The sequence below is a fragment of the Zalophus californianus genome, chromosome 11, assembly GCF_009762305.2.
Source record: "Zalophus californianus isolate mZalCal1 chromosome 11, mZalCal1.pri.v2, whole genome shotgun sequence".
In the NCBI taxonomy this organism is placed as follows: Eukaryota; Metazoa; Chordata; class Mammalia; order Carnivora; family Otariidae; genus Zalophus; species Zalophus californianus.
In genome coordinates, this window is record NC_045605.1 from 112,903,842 (window position 1) to 112,925,347 (window position 21,506).

Sequence of the window (21,506 nt, forward strand, 5' to 3'; positions counted from 1 at the left end):
TATTGTCCCAGGACAACTAGGAGTCACTCCCACCAATTCCTGCCTCTTGAAGGAAGATACTGCTTAAGTAAAGAAGTTCTCTCATAAATATGAAATAGATAAAACAAAGGAACGATATTTACTGACAATGAAGATGCAAACAAAACTCAGGAAGCGACTTGGATCATTGTTTAACCCCTCTGGTCCTCCTCCACCTCGCTCCCGAGCGGATGGGAGAGGGGTGACAGTTTCTGCAGCTGCAAAGGTGCGATGAGAGCGAGCTCCCAGCCACAACTAAGCAGCTCCTTCAGATTTCTAACGACAACCTGAAAGCCGCCTTCAAGAAATGGATCTAACTGGCCTTGATGTCCACCTCTCGGTGAACAAAACAAGTACCAACTGTTTCCCTCCCAAGAGAGCTCTAACACACTCAGTATTTATAAACACGCAAATTCCACCTGGGTAGAGTCATTCAGCAAGGCTCCTAAGCGTTTGGGGCTCGTCCTGGCCCACCCTAAGTGTTTGGGGCTCGTCCTGGCCCACCAGGAGGATAGAACAAGCCTCCATATTCTGACGAGCCGGCTGGGACTCTCGCTGGCTCCTGAGCACAGCTTTCTCCCATCCTCTGCATCCCTGCAGGAGGCCTTTGTAGGAAGGGGCAGTGTGAGAAAACCACGGGGGAGCCCAAATGGCCCCGGTGCTGTCCCCTCTGGCCCACAGCTTACTTCCCTGCCCCACGCAGACCCCCAGACTCCTCCCCTGCTCTCAGAACACAGTGCAAACAAGGACTTGCTTGCTCTTCATGGCCAGCTGACACTCCTCCTGGGCATTCCTAAACCTGAGACAAAGAAAGCCAAATCTCAGGCCGTCTTCAGTGACAAAGCCAGGAAGTGTAAGACACAGAAGCCATAACCACATAAAGGACAGCCGTCAAGAGAACAGAGAACACGCACCAAGAAGAGGAGAGATGGAAAAAGACAGGGTGACGGGCCTGGCCTTCCTGCAGTCCGCCTGGGCCAGCCCCCTCCCCCCTCCTCCCCTCCGAGCTGCTGCAGCGGCCTCTGCAGCCAAGCAGGTGCCAGGTAGTGCGGCTGGCGAGGCAGTCATGCACATTCAACTGTAAAAGTGAACCGCACACCGGCCTACAGAAACCCTCGGTGTCAGAGGAGAGGCGCCCTCGCACCACCACTATGAGAAGTGCTGACTGTGAACATCTGTCAGCCATGCAGCTCAGGCCCCCTTGGCTGCCCCAGCTCTGAGCCTTCAGCACCTCCTGGCTCAAGTCTGGGTCTCCGAGAAGCCACTGAGTCCCCTCTGAGCCCTGGTTTCCATAGGCGCAAAACTGGAAAGAGGCCCCCTGCCTCTCAGGGTCTGCCTGGTGGGCAACTCGTGGCCTCAAGCCTCACAGCCTCCCGCATGGCTTCCCAATTGCCCCAGCAGAATCTGGGTTGCACTGAGCAGGACCCAAGTGACTCGGCGTGCACTCCCAACACCGCCACCCAGGTGCATCCTCCTCTCCCTACAACATGGCTGCACAGACCGGGCCTCCATTCTGAGGAAGGGCTGCCCTACTTGGACACAGACATCCCAGGAAGCGTGGGCCATGACAATGTGGGAACAGCCCAGGGGCTGCCACGGCACAGCAAGCGTGCCGACACAGCCACCAGCTCTCTCCTCTGAATCTGCGTGCCACGATCATTTATTTTTTAATTAATTGTTTTTTTGGAGAAGGAGAAGGAATGAGGGACAGAGGGAGAGAATCTCAAGCAGGCTCCCCACTGAGCATGAAGCCCGCTGCAGGGCTCAACCCCACAACCCTGAGATCATAACCGGAGCCAAAATCAAGAGTTGGACGCTCAAACAGCTGAAGGCACCCCTATTTTCAATTTAATTTTTAAGGTACATTCCCTTTCTGGGAAAAAAAACACAGTAACCCAGCTAACATACTCATACCGATCTATTGAGCAGGTAAAATCTGTGTTGAATTTCAATTCTCTCATTTATACAATAGAATTCACGCAACCCAAAGCCACCGTGCCCAACATCTGCTCCTACTTGACCCCACCTCCTGGTGTCACGTCCCTGCATGCCCCTTCCGGTGTGGACAGCACCTGTGTCCCAGGTCTAACCACTACCACCAAGTCGCCCTACACCTCCCTGTCCTTTTCTAGGACACAGGGAGGACAGTCAGGCCTGGCCTGTGCAGTGGCCATGCCAGAGCTTAGGTCAGGGTCACAGGATGCCCTCCTCAACACCCCAGACAGACAAGCATATCATGTGGAGTGCCCTCCCTGGACAGGGTATTTCAGAAGACACTGGTCTCTGTCTTGTTTATCTGCACAGCGCTAGCATGCAGAAGGCCCTTCCGATGACAAGTTCTGCAGTGGGCCAGAGGCCACGTCTGTTGTCCCGTCCCCAGGAAGGGGGGAGCTCTTCCCCCAGCCACAGAGGCCCCCAAGTGCTCACACGCTCAATGGGCTGAGTTGTGGAAGTCTCCCCACAGCCTAAGAAGCCACACTGAGCTGCTTTCACAATGGCGATTCCAGAAAACGGTTACTTGGTGTGGCGAGGGGGGACGCTAATCTAAAGGCATTTACCAAATGCTGGTCGTTGAGAAGGTGCACCACTCGGGACGTCCAGTCACCCATGGGGACAAGATCAGGAGACGTTCTGTACAAACGCAGCAAACACAGGGCGGCACTCTGCTTCACACTGTCCATGGTGTCTCTGAAAGACAGACATTGGTGGTCACGCAAGAACACAGCCGGCACCCCACGTGGCCCCAACAGGCTGAGCATGGCCCCGGGCCTCACAGAGACTACCGCAGAGTAACCTGGAGAGCAGGTGGCATGCCCACCTCCTGTGAGAGGTCTTGGTGTGGACCATGTCTGGACACTGATGGCTGGCTGCTCTAAAGACTTGCTTCGGACTCCACCTCAAAGACAATCGACAGCACAGAGTCCTGCTGGGAAGCCTCTCACCTCCAGAAGTGTCAGTTCTGCTGAACATGACCTTGGCTATGCAAGATGGAGCATAGTCAACCAATGTTCCTCTCTGTTTGGATTACAGTGATTTTTTTTTCTTATAATTCACTTAATAACCATAGTCAAAACAGACGGTGTCAGAGCCTTGCACTACCACAGAGCTCCCCTGGTGATTCCCTCCCGCCCCTGAAGCATGGCTGATTAGGAAAAGCAGGGCTCCTGCACTGTGGAGCCCAGCACCCCAGGAACGCAGGGAACGATGAGAAGCTAGGTCAGAACAATTGCAGACACCCGAGGAGAGGGGCATTTGGAGGGTTTCCTGTTCAGGCTTGAGGGCAGACAATGTTCCCAATGCTCTGTTTGTCCCTCCTCCCCCAACCCCAGCTGAGCTCTGCGGAGCAACCGGGAAAGCAACAGGCCCACCAAGGAGTAGGCCGGTGCAGGCTATCTGAAAAAGAACAAGTCGGCGTTCTTAAAGCTCTAGTCAGAGCAGCAGGGGCTCTTGTTCCACGCAGAGGGAAGAGAAGAGTTTGGGGACTAGCTTTCCCATCTACCTCCCTGGTAGCTTTCGTATTTCTAAATGAGTCCACCCAACACGAGAAATCCCCAAGCCGCTCCAAAGAGAAATTACCTTAGTAAAAAATTCTGTTGGATGCTAATACCCCTGGGTAGCAACAGATAATGTGCCCCTCTCTCTGGCAGCACGCCCTGCAGGCCTCCTGGCACAACCACGAGGGCTTCAACTAGCCAGTGTGTTTCCATGCTTGCAACGGCGCATCCCAACTAGGCCCGGGGGAGCCTTCTCACCCCGCTTGTTCCCACAGGCCTCCAACGCCCACATGGGAAGAACATTCAAGGAGAGAGGAGACCAACGTCCAGCATCCCTGAGGAGGCCAGCGAGAACGCTGCCCACTTTGTTCCCGCTCTGTCTCAGGCCCAGGGCCCAGAGCCCAGGACCTGGGCAGCTTCTCTTTCTGAGTGCCAACTGAGCCCTACCACTCCATCCCCAATGTGCCAATTTTGGCGCAGTGACTTTATACTCTGTGACCCTGACTCTGACAGACACTTCAGCTGGGCGTGGCCCCATGGGGGCCCCCAGGCCTCGTAACTCGCAGACACGCTCTGTCTTCTTGCAGCAGAGGCCCTTCTTCTCACCCGTCCGCTTCAGTGCTCATCTAGGCTGGGCCACACTGTGCACCCTCTGTGTCCTTTCAATCTGCAAATGCTGCCCATCCTTTATTTCAGGAGAAGGTTCTTGAATTATCATCTGAATACTTGCCAGAGATTACCTCTGTTCTGCACCTCATTCATCCAACAGGTATTTATAATGCACGTACCATATACCAAGTATGGTTCAAAATGCTGGAAATAAAGCAACAACCACAGTAGACAAAAACCTCAGCCCCCAGGGAGCTTGCCTTCTGAGGGCAGAGGCAGGCAGTACACAGACATGTTCACTGGTGTGCACCAGCAACGGGGAAGGGGCCATGCAGCGGGCCAGAGGGAGCAAAGAGGACCAGGGAAGGCCTTGCCAGACCTGAAGCAGCACTAACAGAGGAGGAAGAGAGTGCCATCAGGCCCTGAGCCCACACCCTCCCCAGCCATCTTCCGGACGGACCCGAAGCCTCTTCCATCTTGGTGACTTTGTTCTCAGGGTGCCCGCCGTGCCCTGCAGGCCCCCATCGGCAGACATGGAATGGCATCATCTCGGCCCCCCACTTGGTTCCTCAGCTCTGCAGCCCCTTCCAGTGCACAACCTGCTCCTGGCGCGCCGTCTGTCAGCCTTCCCCACTCACAGTCCTCTAGGGCCTCGCCTCCAGCCTGGCCTGTTTGCCTCTGACGGCACATGCCTCAGACACTCCTCCAGAGCTTGTGAGGCCACAGCCCTTCTCATCACTCATCTAGATCAGGGCCTGCCCCAAGGCACAGCCGATCCTTGGGGCGGGGCGTCCCATGCACTGCAGGATGTGGAGCAGCATCCCTGGCATCCACACTCAGAACACTGTGGCCTCGGTCTGCTCACTGCCAGTCATCCTGGAGGAGCTGGTCCCCCAAGTCCTGACAAAGTGCCCGGGACTGGAGCCCTTGTTGAGCCAGACATGTCACCAAGGTGTGGGCCCTGGGTTAGTTTCTCAACTTAGCAGAGTCCCAGAACACAAAGCAGGGCCCTGCCTCTGCCACACCCCATGGCACTGGACAGCCCAGGGTGGTTTCAAACTCCTCCACAGCTGCCTGCTCAGCCCTGTGTAGCCTCTCTCCAAATTCAAGGGGATGGAGGTGGGTCTCTAAGAATCCTCAAGATTTGGGTGTTCGACCTTTTCCTCAGTAATGCTCCTGAGAAAGGGCAAGAAGGGGCCCTATGCCACACCACAGGATGACTGTGTCCCTTCTTCCACGGCCCTTCTTGGTTGGTTGTGGTTGGCAGCGTTCTTCTTTCATCTACTTTAAACCCTGGTGTTACTGGGGGAGCAACGGTATGAGTGGACGTCCCCAAGCACCTAGACATACGGGTCTCCCACCACCTAAGACAGGCAGATGAACTCATCCGATAAATTCTTTACGCAATTACATATTCGACTTACTTCACACAAGAGACATACCCAGCTACGAGGATTTTTGGAATCTCCCCGGCGAAGGCCTCGGCCATCTCGCGGCTGCCCACATTGGCAATGCAATGCAGGGCCAGACCCATGAAGGTGGGGTTCCGACTGGCCAGGTCATTCTTGATGGCGTTGTTGATGAGCCGGATCAGCTCGCTGTTGGAGTTCACCAGCACAGAGATGAAGAGGTAGCCCTGGGTTCCAGAGAGAGAACAGGACAGAGAGCTCATGACCACTGGAACCAACATGGGACAGCAATGCACACACGTCCAGCCTTAGGGAGCCTCCTGAGGCCTCCGGTCTGCCTGTGTCCTGCAGGAGGAGTCAGGCCACTCTGATGAAAACACCAGTTCCGTGAAAGAAGCAAAGTGTCTGCTTCCGGCTCTGCCGTGAAACAGCCCTGTGGGACTCACCTGAGAGGCACTTAGCCAGATGGCCCCTGGTCCCCACTCCTGCCGCCCGTCCCACCCACCTATCCGTGGTACCATGTGTGAGCATGCTGGACTCACTGCTGTCCTGAACAGGGTCAACCCTGACTGGAAGGTCCTCAGAAAGTGCAGTGAGTTCCAGAAACCCTGCGGACTGCAGCTTTACCCCTCTCTCCATCTGCCTCTGTGCCCTCAGCTCCCCCTCACCACTGGCTAAACTGCAGCCCTGTCACCCCCTGTCTGCACCCTCCCCAGGCAGGGGGACACAGTGGCCTTCCTGAGACTCATCTGATCCCTGACCACGCAGGTGAACTCCTATGCAGCTTCCTGTTGGTCTTGGGAGAAAGGCCCTACCGCACACCCACATCCTCGCCTCCATTCCAGACACTGCTGCCCCTTCAGCTCTGCACTCCCTGCACATGCCCCTGGCGGGGTGCTACCTGCTCTCTGTCTGCCCTCATTCCCCCAGTTAACTCCTCCTCGTTCTGTGCCCACTCAGAGGATGCCCTCCCCAGGGGACCTTCTCTACTGGCCACAGCCTTCACTGGGTCCCAGAGGGCGCCACACACCTCCTTCCCTGGGCACCGGCCGCAGCTATAATTCTCTGTGGGGCGGATGATTCCATCTCCTCACTAGAAAAGAGCAGGGCCCACGTCTGCTTCTGGTCACTATGTCCCCAGGGGCCTCCCAGCGCACTGCTTGGTCCATGGCAGACACCCAAATTCTTATTGGGTAAATACCAATACTTTACAAAATTCCTGGGGGATCTAGAGTTTTTGGTTGTCTTTTTTTTTTACTTGCTGAAAGTTAAATTTTTGGACAGAGAAAACTGTTACTTTGCAACACTGCAGAAAACATAAAAGTATCATTACTCCCAGGAGACTACAGGGCTCAAGTTACAAAGCTTGAGAGGGCTTCAGGTGCCCAGGTACTAGCACCATCCAGGAAGGCTCCAGAAGCTGACAGCAAGGCACGGGCACACCCATCTGCAGCTGCAGCTCGTAAACCATGCGGCTGCGGTGTCCTTGTCAGAAACAGAAAGTTGTACCAGAGGCCACCAAGGGAGGGATCTGTGCCGGTGCATCAGCCTTCCTGCAGGGAAGGAAACAGGCATGTCCAAGACACCCATCACATCCAACCCAGACTTCGTGCAGCGTCTGGCTAGACCCACAGCAAATTCCCAGCTGCGGGGTTGTAAAGAAAGAGCAAGAAAGAAATAGCCACCTTATCAGAAGAACCTTGCACAGGAAAAGAGCCCCTTCGCAGGACTACTTCCCGGAGGAGAGGGAGGCCCTGAGGCCACCTCGTTGTCTTCAATGCCAGCCCCACCCTGAGCCCTTGACCCCCTCGGCGACACTCACGATCTGCTTCTCCGTGTATCTGTTGGAGCTCAGCAGGTTCACGGCCTCCATGTGCCCAAAGTCAATGTCATGACCCAGGAGAAAGATGAAGAGCAACTTGCAGGACGTATTTTTTTTTTACTATAGCCATCAAGAGCCTTGTCACCTACAGAAAAGGTGGGTGAGGCGGGGAGAGCAGAGAAGTCATCAGCAGGAGCCAGACAACAGAAAGCGTGGGCTGGCCTGCCACAGAGGGGCAGCCGCCCACCAGACACATGGCACAGCTGTGCTGAGTGCAAGTGATGTTTCTAGACCAGGTGGTGCACATCAGAATCCAAAGGTTTGGCTTCCCTTAAAAAACAGAAACCAGAATCCCTGGCAGCAAGGGTTCTGCCCTCCCAAGACCGCCCTGCCAGGGCCCTGGAGCCAGCCCCAACTTACACCAGCAAGTCAGTCTTTTTTTTTTTTTTTTTTTTTAAGATTTTATTTTATTATTTGACAGAGAGAGAGACAGTGAGAGAGGGAACACAAGCAGGGGGAGCGGGAGAGGGAGAGGCAGACTTCCCACGGAGCAGGGAGCCCGATGCAGGGCTCGATCCCAGCACCCTGGGATCATGACCTGAGCCGAAGGCAGATGCCCACGGACTGAGCCCCCCAGTGCCCCCCAGAGTCAGTCTTTTAAATAAGTTTATTAACAAAGGCAGGTAAGTGTGCTCTAAATGATCCCCCTTTCACTTCAATTTTAGGACAAATCACCGCCACCCACAGAAATCACACACAAGAAGACCGGAGCAGGGCGCTTGGGTGGCTCAGTCAGTTGAGCGTCTGACTGTTGGTTTCGGCTCAGGTCGTGAACTCAGGAGCTTGTGATGGCAGGGTCGTGGGATCGAGCCTCATGTCGGGCTCTGCACTCAGCACAGTCTGCCTGTTCCTCTCCCTCTGCTGCTCCCCCCAACGCCCATGATCGCTCTTTCTCTCTCTCTAAAACAAATAAATCTTAAAAAAAAAAAAAGACCAGAGGGGCCCATGTCTTCAACCTAATCACAGCACGACTGAGCCCCTCACTAGAGATTGTGACAAGGTGGGTTCAAGACACATCACCGGCAGAATACAAAATGCTATTTTAAAAAGGACCACCCTGCACCACCTAAGTAGAAGTTCTTACCTCACCTGACAAGGGTACAATATTCCTTCGAGTCAACCACTAGCAGACTACAGAGGTAACAACCAGAAAGACTGGTCATCTTATTGCACTGGGTCTTCCAGTGACACTCTGCTGCCCCACGTGGGTCACACGTGGGCTGAACCGGACTCAGGGGAAATGGGAAGGTAAGGACAGCAGTGGTCATCACTGGCAAGGAGTCGGGAGACTTGTACTCCCCTGGATGAGCATTGGCTGACCCCAAAGGTGGTCTAAAAGAAAGATCCCCCGCCCAAGATTTCCTAGGATGACAATCCAATGTCAGCCAACCAGCTGGTCACCTCGCCTGGAGAAGTTCTGAGAAACCCTCCCTCCTTTTCACCAACAAACTGACATATGACATATAATTTAATGACCAAACAATATAAAAGGAGGCAAGGCCTGGTTCCCTCCCCACCACCCCCCCACTCACTCATCTGCTCTGTCACTTCCTGGGTGGTGACACATCCCATCTGCGTGGGAGAGCGTATGTAGGCATGGGGCACGCAGCCCAGGGCAAACAGCAATGCTCTCCATCTCCTCCCCACTCAGTTGTCCTTCAAGAACCAGCCTGGATTCCATCGCCTTCCGGAAGCCTCCTTTGACAACCAAGCCTGAAATACCACCCGGCCTCCTCTCACCTCCTGGGGACTGGTCCCTGCTACTCAGAGCACATCTTAAAGGAAAACACAGCAGTGTCGGAAAAGGGAGCACTAACAGCTCAGTCAGACTGAGCTCTGTGGAGACAGCCACGGAAGCACCTGGGGGCTCTTTCCCTAAAGCAGCCTAACTGGTTTCTGCTCCTGCAGGACCCAGGACACTGGGTCCCTCTGCCAGCCGTCCGTGATGCTGGGAGACTTCAAGCAGGCACACACTTCAAGGCTGAGCCTACAAGAGAGTAAGGGCCATCACTAAGGCAAGAACAATCAGGCATCTCTCAGCCCGGAGGCGGCTGTGAGAGACAGTGATGCCAATACCCAGAATGCGGTTTGGAGGGCTCACAAGGTACTGCAGAGGGCTGCAGACTAACCCAGGTCCCAGCCCAGAGGGGAGTCAACAGGCCACCCTGCCAGAAGCCAGAACACCCAAAGGGGCTACATCTCGAGTGAGAGGATAGCAGAGGGAACCTGCGCCCCCGAAGGGCACCAGCAGGGAGACTTGCCTATTTGTGCCAACAGCTCAGTGCAATTGGGAAAGAAATGTCAGCCCAGAGGATACGGGGCCCACACTGTCTACCACGCCTCCCCCCAGGTACCTTCCTCGTGCGGCCCCACCTGCTCCTAGGGGCTCCTCACCTGCTCAAGAGTGACCTGTGGGGAAGCCTTTCATTGATTGCCCCAGCCTTGGGGCCTGCCATGGGGAACCCGTGTAGGTTTGGCAGGCTTCCCCAAGCCTGGCTGCCACGGGAAGCACTGTCACTTCCAAGATGTGTGCTGGAGTCTGGCTGGGGGGGTTCCTGCGGAGCTTCACATGGTCTGGGGTTAGGCCTGTGGGGTTCACGGTGACTCCACTGCTTTCTCTGGCAAGTTTCAAGCCACCAGCCCTTCCCAGCAGCAGCCAGCTACAAGGGCTGCAGACTGTGGGACCAGGTCACCTCTGGGCTCAAGAGTGACATTAGAGCACCCCCTGCCTCATTTGACCCGGGGTAGGAGGGAGATGCCAGGGGCCCAAGTGTAGGAACCTGCACTTTGGCCTCAGTGAGAGGCCTCAAAAACAAAAAGCTCTGCTTGTTCCACAGCCCAGATGCTTGTTCTGTCAACAAAGTGTGCTTGCTGGCTCCGTGTGCATTCACGCGGCCCCCCTCACAAGTCAGACCAAAGCACAGACCCAAGCACGGAGTGTACCAGAAACCCCCTCCGTGTGTGTGAGGAGCCTCGCATCCTGACGGCCCTCCACAGAGCACTGCTGGGCCCGGCTCCTCGTTCTTCTCCCAAGTACAGAACTCTCTGGTGGAACACAGTGTCCTCGTGCCACTGGTCAGTTCCAATGGCTCTTCCATGAATGGCCCCGGCAGAACCCCTCTGCATACCTCTCCCTCACGGCTATCTCAGTAGAAAACCATCAGAGGGACACGGCCACCAAAGGGGCCCTCCTGCAGTTTGGGGTGAGGACCCACAACAACCTCTAGGCCCCACCCTGCCCATAACCTGCACACAGCACTCTCAGTATGGCCCCGGTGCCCACGCCAGCATCCAGATTCCCTCTGCAGCCCCAGGCTACTCGCCTGCATGAGGAGAGTCACCACCCTCTGGACTCCCTATAGCCTGTGCCTTGGCCGGGCCAAACCAGCTACCCTCTCTGCTCCCCAGGGAGTTGAGCTAGCCCCTTGTTCCAAGGAGGGGGCCTCCAAATCGGTCCTCCTCGGGGCTCGCCTTCACCCCAAGGGGCCACACTACCTCCTTGGGCCTTGTAGTCACCCTTAGCAGAGCTCAGGAGTCCCCCACAGTGACCGTCCCTCTAACACATGTGGTTCCACTCTCCTGACCAGACTGGACTGAGATGGTCCTCAAAATGTTGATTTCAGCATGGGCTAGAATTGTGTTTTCATTCCAGTAATTTCAAAATGTGAAATCACACCTCTCCTGCCTGAAAGGGGGTGGCTCGTGTCCCTCCCAGGCTGTGAAGATCAGAGTAGAGAGGAGGCAGGAAAGCAGGCCACACACACCACATCCTGACTGAGGATCGGGATCCAGTCTGCACCCCTGGGGCCCCCAAACTTCTCTATGGGCCCCTCCTCAGTGGGCTGATACGGAAATAAAGCAGGACACCACACCCAGGGCTGAGCAGCGCCTGAGACAAAGTGAGAGCACAACAGAGGTTTATGAGGACCATGTATCAATGGCTCTTAAGACACATGCTGATTTCAGAACAAGAACTGTGAAAAAAGCTCTGTATCAGAATGACTAAAACCTGGTATTTCTGTAACAATGTATTAAGCAATAAGACAAGACTGGAGAGTGAGTCAGTCACCACTGCATCCAGGTGCATGGACAAACAAGCTCCCTCTTTCTCAAGTGCTGGGGCTGGAGGGAAGGAGGCAGGTGCCCCTGAGAGTCGCCTGCCATCGGGGACAGAGCCAGGTCAGCCTGTGGACTCACTGCTCCCTGGCACTTGCCCCTCCTGCCACACCCCAGCAGCGATTAACCTGGTAACACGCACTCAGTCACTCATGCTTCTCAAGGCCCATCCATCCTGTCTCTTTCAACAGTGGTGATGGCCAAAATTCGTCTAAGATAAGTCCTCTTTAGGGACAGAGGAGACGCAGCTGGCCCAATGTCGGCAAGCTTTACTCACAACGTCTGTGCCCCGGGCAAGTACACATGCTGTGCGGGAAGCACGCCCGGAGGCGCCAGCACAGGCCTCGCGAGTGCCCCCTGGCTCAAGTGGAGACCGCAGCCGTGAAAGACCTCATACCCGGTTCCTTTCACGTGACTTCTCCAGAAACAGCAAAGCTACAGTGACAGAAAGCCTGTGGCTGCTGGGGACTGAGGAAGGTGGCTGAGAGCCAAGGGACACAAGAGAACATTCGTGGTGCTGGAAATGTTCTGTTCCGTCTGTGCTGACGGCTGCAAAAATACACACATCTGCCAAAATTCAAAGTACACACTTGAGATGAGCAAATTTTACTGTGAGTAAATATCTCAGCCCATTTTTTAAAACATCACCGTCAAATACACCAGGAAGAAAAGCACAGAAGATGACAGCACTGGCAAAGCACAGGGCACTGGTGTAGCCGGCCCTGTCGGGAGCCAGCACATGGTGCACCCCTCACAGTGGGCTTTCACAGTTGCCCCATAAAAAGCTGTGGGTTATTTAAGTCTTTCTACACCTACAATAACCTAAGTTCTTCATGGGAACTTCTTTGTTCACGTGTGCACCCCTAGAACTTAGGGGACACCCAGCGGTCATTCAAGTTAGCGTATACCGTCTGGTAAACTGCAGACAAGCAGAGATAAGCAATCATCGTGTCCTTGTAAACTCTAACACAGCAGCTGTTTTCCAACAGTTTCAACAGTTGCGGTTAATGTCATAAAAACTACCCCATTCCACCCAAAACTCAGTGGCTTACATGACAAGTACCGACATCTTGCTAATGAGTCTCGGCAAGGGTGGCCTCCAGCCAGGAGCGGGATCAAGGCCTGCGCAGGGTGCCTCTCCTTCTCTCTGCACAGCAGCACCCAAAGCATGTTCTTATGGAGGTGATGGGAAGACCCCCAAGGGGCGAGTGGAAACGAGCTAGGTTTGAAAGTGTGTGCAGACACTGTCTACATCCCACAGGCCACGTCACATGACCAAGCCCCACACCTTTCCTCCAACGACAGAGCTCACCAGTGAAGCCATTCACCTCCAGCTCTCTTGAAGGCAAGGTCTGGGATTATAGACGCAACTTCCTAATGTTCCTAGGACTGTAACATTTTATCACCTCTTGTCTGTTTGGTGTCAAGTATTTTACTTCCACGTGTATTTATAACTCCCCAAGTCGGTTTCCTGCACAACGATCGTGCACAGTTCTCTACATATTTACCATTCCTTCCCTTTTCTTCCGCACCTCTGACCTCTCCTCTGGGATTATTTGTTTCTGGCCTGAAGTACATTCTTCAGAATTTCGTGGGAAACTTGTAGGAAACTCCATTTTTGTCGGAAAAAGTTCCATTTCAGCTTCATTCTTAGAAGATAGTCTTGCTGGGCACAGTCTCCAGCTGGCTGCTCAGCACGCTGCCATCCTGCAGTCCGCTGTGTGCCCTGCCAGCCAGCAACACAGCACACCCCTCACCTGGCTACTCCCAGGACCGCCTGTCTCTGGACTTCTGTGTTTCCATGGTAACATGTCTACGCACGTTTCACTGCAGTTCAGTAAGTTTCACACATTTTTTTTTAGGATACACAAATTTATTAAAATTTTGAAAATATGTAACAATTTACTGAGGTCAGAAAAATAAATTCTCAATATATAAAATCTAGAAAGGTAGAATTACAAATTAGATTTCAAAGGATTTAGGAAAAAAAAAAAGACGGTTAGATGCCACAAAGTAGGTGGCAATGCCTCACCCGTGTGCATGCTGTCAGGCCCGAGGGCCTCTTCCATCCTTGTCAAGGGGAGCACGGACCTTCTCTCCTTCCACACACACGATTTCATGCGGTCTTCAAGCTGTCACATCCTCCCTCCTTTCCTCTGGGACACCGATTACACCTTTCAGACTTTTTCACTGCACCCCTCTGTCTCACCCACTGCTGTGTCCTTTACTTGCCCCCCGTCCGTGCTGTGTCCAGGACAGGTTTGGTTCTTAGCTATCATTCAGAGCGCTAATCCCTCCGCAATTACATGTGCTATCTGAAACCCAGAGTCCTGCATTCTGGTTACTGCAGGTCTCGGTTCTGGAATGTCCATTTGGTCCTATCTCACGATCTGCCATGTCACCTTTTACACCACAAGTCTCCTGCTCAAAATTTCAAGCATGCCTTTTCTTTAAAAATGGTAGACTTACTTCTTTACTATGACCTGAATCTAGCCTCAGACTCTCCATAATTGTCTCTGCTGGTCTTGCTCATGCCGTCCTGACGTGCATGGTCACTGTGACTGTATGCCAGACGCTGAGTGTGAGAAATCAGTCGTAGGAATCATGTGCACCTCCAGTGACAGTGCCCGCCTCCGGAGGGCTGTTCTCTTACCTGAAGCCAAGTGGGGCTTCTGGGGGGCACCCAGGTGTCCAAAGCCCCGCTGCACATCTGTGACAGTTCACTCCTGCCCTGAGGGCCCTGCCTTTGAAAGTCTCAGTGTAACGTGGAAGGGTCTCCACTTCTGGTGGGCTCTGGGCTTTGATCTTTCTCCTAGACCAGGGTTCCCACCCCTGGCACTTTGACATCCGCCCTGTGCATGGTAGGACGGTTAGTAGCCTCCCTGACCTCCACCCACTAGATGGCGGCAGTGCACACGCTCCTGGCTGTGACACAGAGCATGGTCTCCAGATGTGGCCAATGTCCCCTGGAAGACAAAATCACACTGACAGGTAACCACCCCTCTTGACTCTCATGGAGACCAAATTGTCCATGTTTCACAGCCCCTTCTTTGGGATTAGCAGATGCTCTCGAGGCACAAACAGCCCAGTGCTGTACTTGCTTATGTGGACACGTACCTCCTCCTAGAGGAGTCTCAGGAACCCTTTTTTCTTGTCACTCTATGAGACTTTCAAGACTTTTTTAATATTGTGTCTCTTTCTGCTTTCGGTAGAAGGTGTGGCTGACATCTGCACAGTCCAACATGGCAGCTTCTAGACACACATGGCTGCTAAGCACCTGAAGTGTGGCCAATGTGAACCAAGTGTGCTCTAAGCGTACAACCAGATTTCAAAGACTTGCATGAAAAAGATGTTAAGGTATCTCTTTATAGAAAGAGATCTCTTTTTCTACTGACTACATGTTGCAGCATACTAGATTAAATAAAAATAGGTTTTTTAAAGTTTTGGGGGTTTTTTTAGTAATCTCTATACCCAGCATGGGGCTCAAACACAACCCCAAGATCAAGAGAGTCACATGCTCTTGGTGACTAAGCCAGCCAGGTGCCCCTAAAATTAGTTTCATCTGCTTTTTCCTTTTTTTAAATGTGGCTACTGGAAAATTTAGAATTATACGCATGTCTGCATTAGTGACTCACATTTCTCTCTCCTGGATGACACAGACCTACACTATCTAATCTGCCGTAACTGAAGCAGTAGCCTCAGGGTGCACATTTCTGAGGACAAAGGATAGGTCTTCTCTTCTCTGTTACTAGCCAGGGCATATACACACTCAATAATGCCAACTGGTTAACAGAGAAGAGGGAACCTCTTTCCCTATCCAGGACAGCTTAGCTTAGGCAGGCACAAAGACAGAAGAAACAAGAGAAGTCTTTTGCCCTAAAACATTTGCCCTAAAAAACTTCAGAGAATCTGAAGATTTACCATCTGGAGGGATATGAATTTTTTTTTTAATTTATTATTTTTTTATTTTATTATGTTAATCACCATACATTACATCATTAGTTTTTGTTTTGTTTTGTTTTTTAAGATTTTATTTATTGATTTGACAGAGAGAGACACAGCGAGAGAGGGAACACAAGCAGCAGGAGTGGGAGAGGGAGAAGCAGGCTTCCCGTGGAGCAGGGAGCTGGATGCAGGGCTCAATCCAGGACTCAGGGCTCGATCCCAGGACCCTGGATCATGACCTGAGCCGAAGGCAGACACTTAACGACTGAGCCACCCAGGCACCCCCATTAGTTTTTGATGTAGTGTTCCATGATTCATTGTTTGCATATAACACCCAGTGCTCCATTCAATACGTGCCCTCCTTAATACCCATCACAAGGCTAACCCATCCCCCCACCCCCTCCCCTCTAGAACCCTCAGTTTGTGTCTCAGAGTCCATCGTCTCTCACGGTTCGTCTCCCCCTCCGATTCCCCCCCCTTCATTTTTCCCTTCCTACTTTTTTTTTTTAACATATAATGTATTATTTGTCTCAGAGGTACAGGTCTGTGATTCAACAGTCTTACACAATTCACAGCACTCACCATGGCACATACCCTCCCCAATGTCCATCACCCAGCCACCCCATCCCTCCCACCCCCCACCACTCCAGCAACCCTCAGTTTGTTTCCTGAGATTAAGAATTCCTCACATCAGTGAGATCATATGATACATGTCTTTCTCTGATTGACTTATTTCGCTCAGCATAATACCCTCTAGAGTTCCATCCATGTCGTTGCAAATGGCAAGATTCCATGTTTCTTGATGGCTGCATAATATTCAATTGTGTGTGTGTGTGTGTGTATATATACACACACATACATATACACACACCACATCTTCTTTATCCATTTATCTGTTGACGGACATCTTGGCTCTTTCCACAGTTTGGCTATTGCGGACACTGTTGCTATGAACATTGGGGTGCACGTACCCCTTCGGATCCCTTCATTTGTATCTTTGTGGCAAATACCCAGTAGTGCAATTGCTGGATCGTATGGTAGCTCTATTTTCAACTGTTTGAGGAACCTCCATACTGTTTTCCAGAGTGGCTGCACCAGCTTGCATTCCCACCAACAGCGTAGGAGGGTTCCCCTTTCTCCGCATCCCCGCCAACATCTGTCATTTCCTGACTTGTTAATTCTAGCCATTCTGACTGGTGTGAGGTGGCATCTCACTGAGCTTTTGATTTGGATTTCCCTGATGCCCAGAGCATGTTTTCATGAGTCTGGTAGTCATTTGTATGTCTTCCCTGGAGAAATATCTTTTCATGCCTTCTGCCTATTTCTTGATTGGATTATTTGTTCTTCGGGTGTTGAGTTTGATAAGTTCTTTATAGATGTTGGATACTAGCCCTTTATCTGATATGTCATTTGCAAATATCTTCTCCCATTCTGTCGGTTGTCTTTTGGTTTTGACTGTTTCCTTTGCTGTGCAAAAGCTTTTTATCTTGATGGAGTCCCCATAGTTCATTTTTGCCCTTGCTTCCCTTGCCTTTGGCGATGTCTCTAGGAAGAAGTTGCTGCGGCCAAGGTCGAAGAGGTTGCTGCCTGTGTTCTCCCCAAGGATTCTGATGGACTCCTGTCTCACATTTAGGTCTTTCAACCATTTGGAGTCTATTTTTGTGTGTCGTGTAAGGAAATGGTCCAGTTTCATTCTTCTGCATGTGGCTGTCCAATTTTCCCAACACCATTTATTGAAGAGGCTGTCTTTTTTCCATTGGACATTCTTTCCTGCTTTGTGGAAGATTAGTTGACCATAGAGTTGAGGGTCCATCTCTGGGCTCTCTATTCTGTTCCATTGATCTATGTGTCTGTTTTTGTGCCAGTACCATGCTGTCTTGATGATGACAGCTTTGTAATAGAGCTGGAAGTCCAGAATTGTGATGCCACCAGCTTTGCTTTGCTTTTGCAACATTCCTCTGGATATTCAGGGTCTTTTCTGGTTCCATACAAATTTTAGGATTATTTGCTATGAACTCTTTTTTAATAACAACACAATTAACATATATTAGGCACTCATTTTCTATGAAGCAATTTATACGTATTTCCATACATAGATATAGTGTAGCAGACATGAACCCTCCCTTCAATTAAGGACTGGAGCTGCCGAGAGTGTGGTTAGCTGGCAGGGTTAGGTTTGTCAGGGACTGCCTTCCTTGGTTTCGAGCCACAGGTGAGCAAGGGGTGATACAAGGGCCCAGCCATTCCCACCCAATGCCAGATGCCTCTAGCAGGCAATCTTCACCCCAAAGCTCCCTACGGACCAGCTTCCATGTGGCGCCTCCTCTGCCTGCCTCTAGCCCTCTCCCTCCCTTCACTTCTCACTGGTGCTCCTCTCTCCTAAATCCTCTGTTCTCTAAGCCCATCTCAGGGTCTGCTTCACAGAGAACCCAGCCCAAGATGATCACCAGCACCCCACTTCGTGGCTGAGCAAAGACCCAGAGTAAGTAAGCTGACGACGTAGCACAGGTAGTAAGCATCAGAGCAGGGACGCGTCTGCAGGTCGTCAGGACCGTATCATAACCACCACGGGATGTTCCCTTTAAGAAACAATGAAAATTATAAACCCCTCACCGGAGAAGATGAGAAGATACACAGATGGCAAACGAGCCACGAAAAGATGCTCCACATCACATGTCACCAGGGAAATGCACATTAAAACAACAGTAGGATCCCCCTCCTCTAAATAAATAAAATCTTTGAACCACTTTAGCCGTTTGGAACGGCCCAAATCCAGAACACCGGCAGCACCAGATGCTGGCGAGCACATGGAGCCACAGGAATGCTCATTTTTGTGGCTGAAGGGGATGCACGGGGGGCACTGTCACCACACGATCCAGCAGTCACGCTCCCTGGTCTTTACCAAAGGAGCTGAAAGCTTATGTCCACCCAAAACCCACCCCCGGGATGTTCACAGCAGCTTTATTTATAGCTCTAGCCACGACATTCGTAACTGACGCAACTTGGAAGCGGCCAAGATGTCCTTCAGTAGGTGGACGGATAAACACACTGTGGCCCATCCAAACCCTGGCCTATGCATCTGTGACAAAAGAGAAAGGAGCCATGAAGTCATGGAAAGACGGGGAGGAACTTTAAAGGCATCTGACTGAGTGGAGGAAGTCGGTCTGAAAGGCTGCATCCTATAGGATTCCAACTCTGTGACCTTCTGGAAAAGGCAAAACTACGGAGACAGTAAAAAGATGAGTGGCGGCCAGGGTTTGGGGAGAAGGAACGGATGAACAGGCAGAGCACAAAAGATTTTTAGGGCAGTGAAACTACTCTGCATGGTATTATGACAGTGGATACATATCATCACACATTTGTCCAAAATCACAGAATGCACACCACCAAGAGTGACCCCTAATGTCAACTGGGGGCTTTGAGTGATAAAGACATGTCTAGGGGCGCCTGGGTGGCTCAGGTCATGACCCCAGAGTCCCGGGATCGGGCTTCCTCCTCAGTGGAGAGTCTGCTTCTCCCTCTCCCTCTGCAGCTCACCCTGCTTCTGCTTGCGCTCTGTCAAATAAATAAATAAAATCTAAAAAAAAAGAAAACGATGTGTCCATGTAGGTTCATCAACTGTAACAAATGTACCACCCTGCTGGGGATGTCAATAATGAGGAGTCTGTGAATGTGTGGAGGCAGGGGTATATGGGAAATTTCTGTGTCTTCTCAATTTTGCTGTGAACCAAAAACTGCTCTAAAAAATAAAATCATAACAAAAACAAATAAATAAAAAAAATCTAAGCAATGAAAGTTATAGACCCCCCACAAAAAAAATATACATACATATACATATATTCATATGTGTCTTTGTATATATATATATGAAAAGACAAACCTTTTCACATACAATTTCAGAAGTTTCACAGACCTTCTGAAAGATCCTTAGGTCCAGTTAAAAATATGAAAACATAATACTTTCCCTAGGGCTCAAAAGAGAAATACCCAAATTCCACTAGTTTTTGCATCACTTGATAACATAGGATATCCATTCTCAAGTCCTGAAAAACCATCCATTCCTAGAAATTCTGCCCTCCACCCATCCCTACAAGCTCCCTGGATTCAGTCCTAGCTCTCTCTCCATTCACTGATTCCAGGCAACTTGAGCCACACTCAGGCTGTGCAGAGGCTTGAACCAGATCTCAAACCTGGAAAAAGTAGAGGCTTAAAAACAAAGGCTCAAGACTGAAAACCTACACTTGACAGTTCTTCAAAATGGGGGTGGTCAAGGAAAGTGGTGGTCTACCTGAGGCAGTCTACCGGAATGGATTAGGTCATGTGGTACATTCATTCACAAAGCCAAACACACTTCATTACGGGAAGTGCTTAATTACTTTGTGATACCTGAAACAAATAACGAGCAACCTCAGGCAGAGCATTTCTTTGAGATTCATACTTTGAACCAGCTCAGGGAAAAGGCCGGGTCCAGGAAGGGGCCACCCTACCTGGTTAGTTCTACACGAGTTGTCAAAGTCAAGAGCAACCAATGGCTTGACTTTAAACACGTTTTAGTTCTAGGAACACCTGGGTGGCACAGTAAGTTGACCGTCTGACTCTTGATTTCGGCTCAGGTCATGCTCTCAGGGTCGTGGGACTGAGCCCTGCGTCAGGCTCCGCACTCAGCAGGGAGTCTGCTGGAGATTCTCTCTCTCTCCCTCTCCCTCTGCCCCTCATACTTGCGCGCTCTCTCTCTCTCTCTCATAAATAAATAAAATCTTTAAACACATTTTAATTCTAACAGAGCCTGAGAGTAATTGTGCTCAGAACTTTGGTTTGAAGTGGAAAGAATTAAAATGGCATCAGAAGACTAGTCCCCGCTGTATAAAATTTACAAAAGCCCATTTCATGAAAAAGATTGAACACACTTACCTTTAAATTTTGATCTAATGTTTGCCAGTTCTTTGTTTATTCTCTTTATTTCCGCTTCTTTACTTTTGCCTAAAAAGGGAGAACACAAATGCATTCTTACTTTAACTGATTTCTGAGCAAACGCCTGTCCCCTGACAAGACCAACACATCAGACTCAAAGGCAGAACCACTGCTTTTAGGAGGCAAGGAAAGAAGCAATCTGCCAGCAGCCAAAACCAGTAGGGAGGTGGCTGGGACAGAAGCTGGGCCCTCACACAGGCCCCCCCAGGTCAAAACAGGGCAAGTCTGTAAGCACCACACAGAAAAGCAGCCACTCTTAGAAAGGGAGGGGTCTACAATGCCATATTTAATCCTACCTTTTGCCACAGTTCTGGAACTAAAAGCACTCAAAATACCTGCTAAACACTTTCCACAATAAATCATTATCAACTAATAGTTTACTCCTAAAATTGATTGTTACTGCCATGGATAATTTTTTTAAAAGTATAAAGTTTTAACTACAATAGGCTTCTAATCTTTCTCTATGAAATCACCGACCTACAAAATCTGATAAATCCATCTTTACCATATGTGATGAGGTCTAGGAAGTTTTCTCCTTTACACGTAAAAGAGATGGAAGGTACATTATATACGTGACAGTCAAACTTTCACCACATGCTAGATTGCTAAGTTGGACTTAATCCAACAAATATTTGTGTGCATGGAGCATGTCAGACGTGGAATGGGGATCGAACCATGTTCAGTTTTTTTCCACCTTGGCCAAGTGTGGAAACGAAGGCCTAGAGAGCGTGGGAGACTTTCTAAGGGCTACACACCTTGACAAGTCCAGTAAAAATATAAGAAATGATTCATCACACAGGGCATGGTGAGTTGTATATGAAAACACATCTCTGTAAATTCCCACCACTTTGTGAAAGCAGGAACCAAGTTTACTCTCAAGTGCCCTCTCCAGGCGAGCCCTTGCATTAGTGACAGTATTTGCAGTGGGAGGAAAGGCCCCCCCAGAACAGATGCCCAGACACAGGGCGCACCTATGTCCTCCTCCAGAAATGCTGCCCACATGCTCAGCCCTCCTTCGCCTCCTCCTCCAGCAAAGCAACCTCCCTCTCTCCAGGACTCCCC

At 51.0% G+C, this 21,506-nt stretch overlaps 1 protein-coding gene and 1 non-coding gene across 2 annotated transcripts in view; both read right to left on the reverse strand.

Annotated features, from left to right (window-relative positions):
- The window catches only part of AP2A2 (adaptor related protein complex 2 subunit alpha 2), an 86,720-nt gene that overhangs the window by 27,197 nt on the left and 38,017 nt on the right, over positions 1 to 21,506 (reverse strand). The window contains 5 exon segments of the mRNA XM_035722866.1: positions 2,577 to 2,706; positions 5,564 to 5,757; positions 7,353 to 7,457; positions 7,460 to 7,497; positions 20,385 to 20,453. Coding sequence (XP_035578759.1) covers positions 2,577 to 2,706; positions 5,564 to 5,757; positions 7,353 to 7,457; positions 7,460 to 7,497; positions 20,385 to 20,453 — 536 coding nt within the window.
- Positions 13,516 to 13,640, reverse strand: LOC113915631. The gene has a single exon (XR_003517775.1). It is a non-coding gene; the product is annotated as a U6atac minor spliceosomal RNA (small nuclear RNA).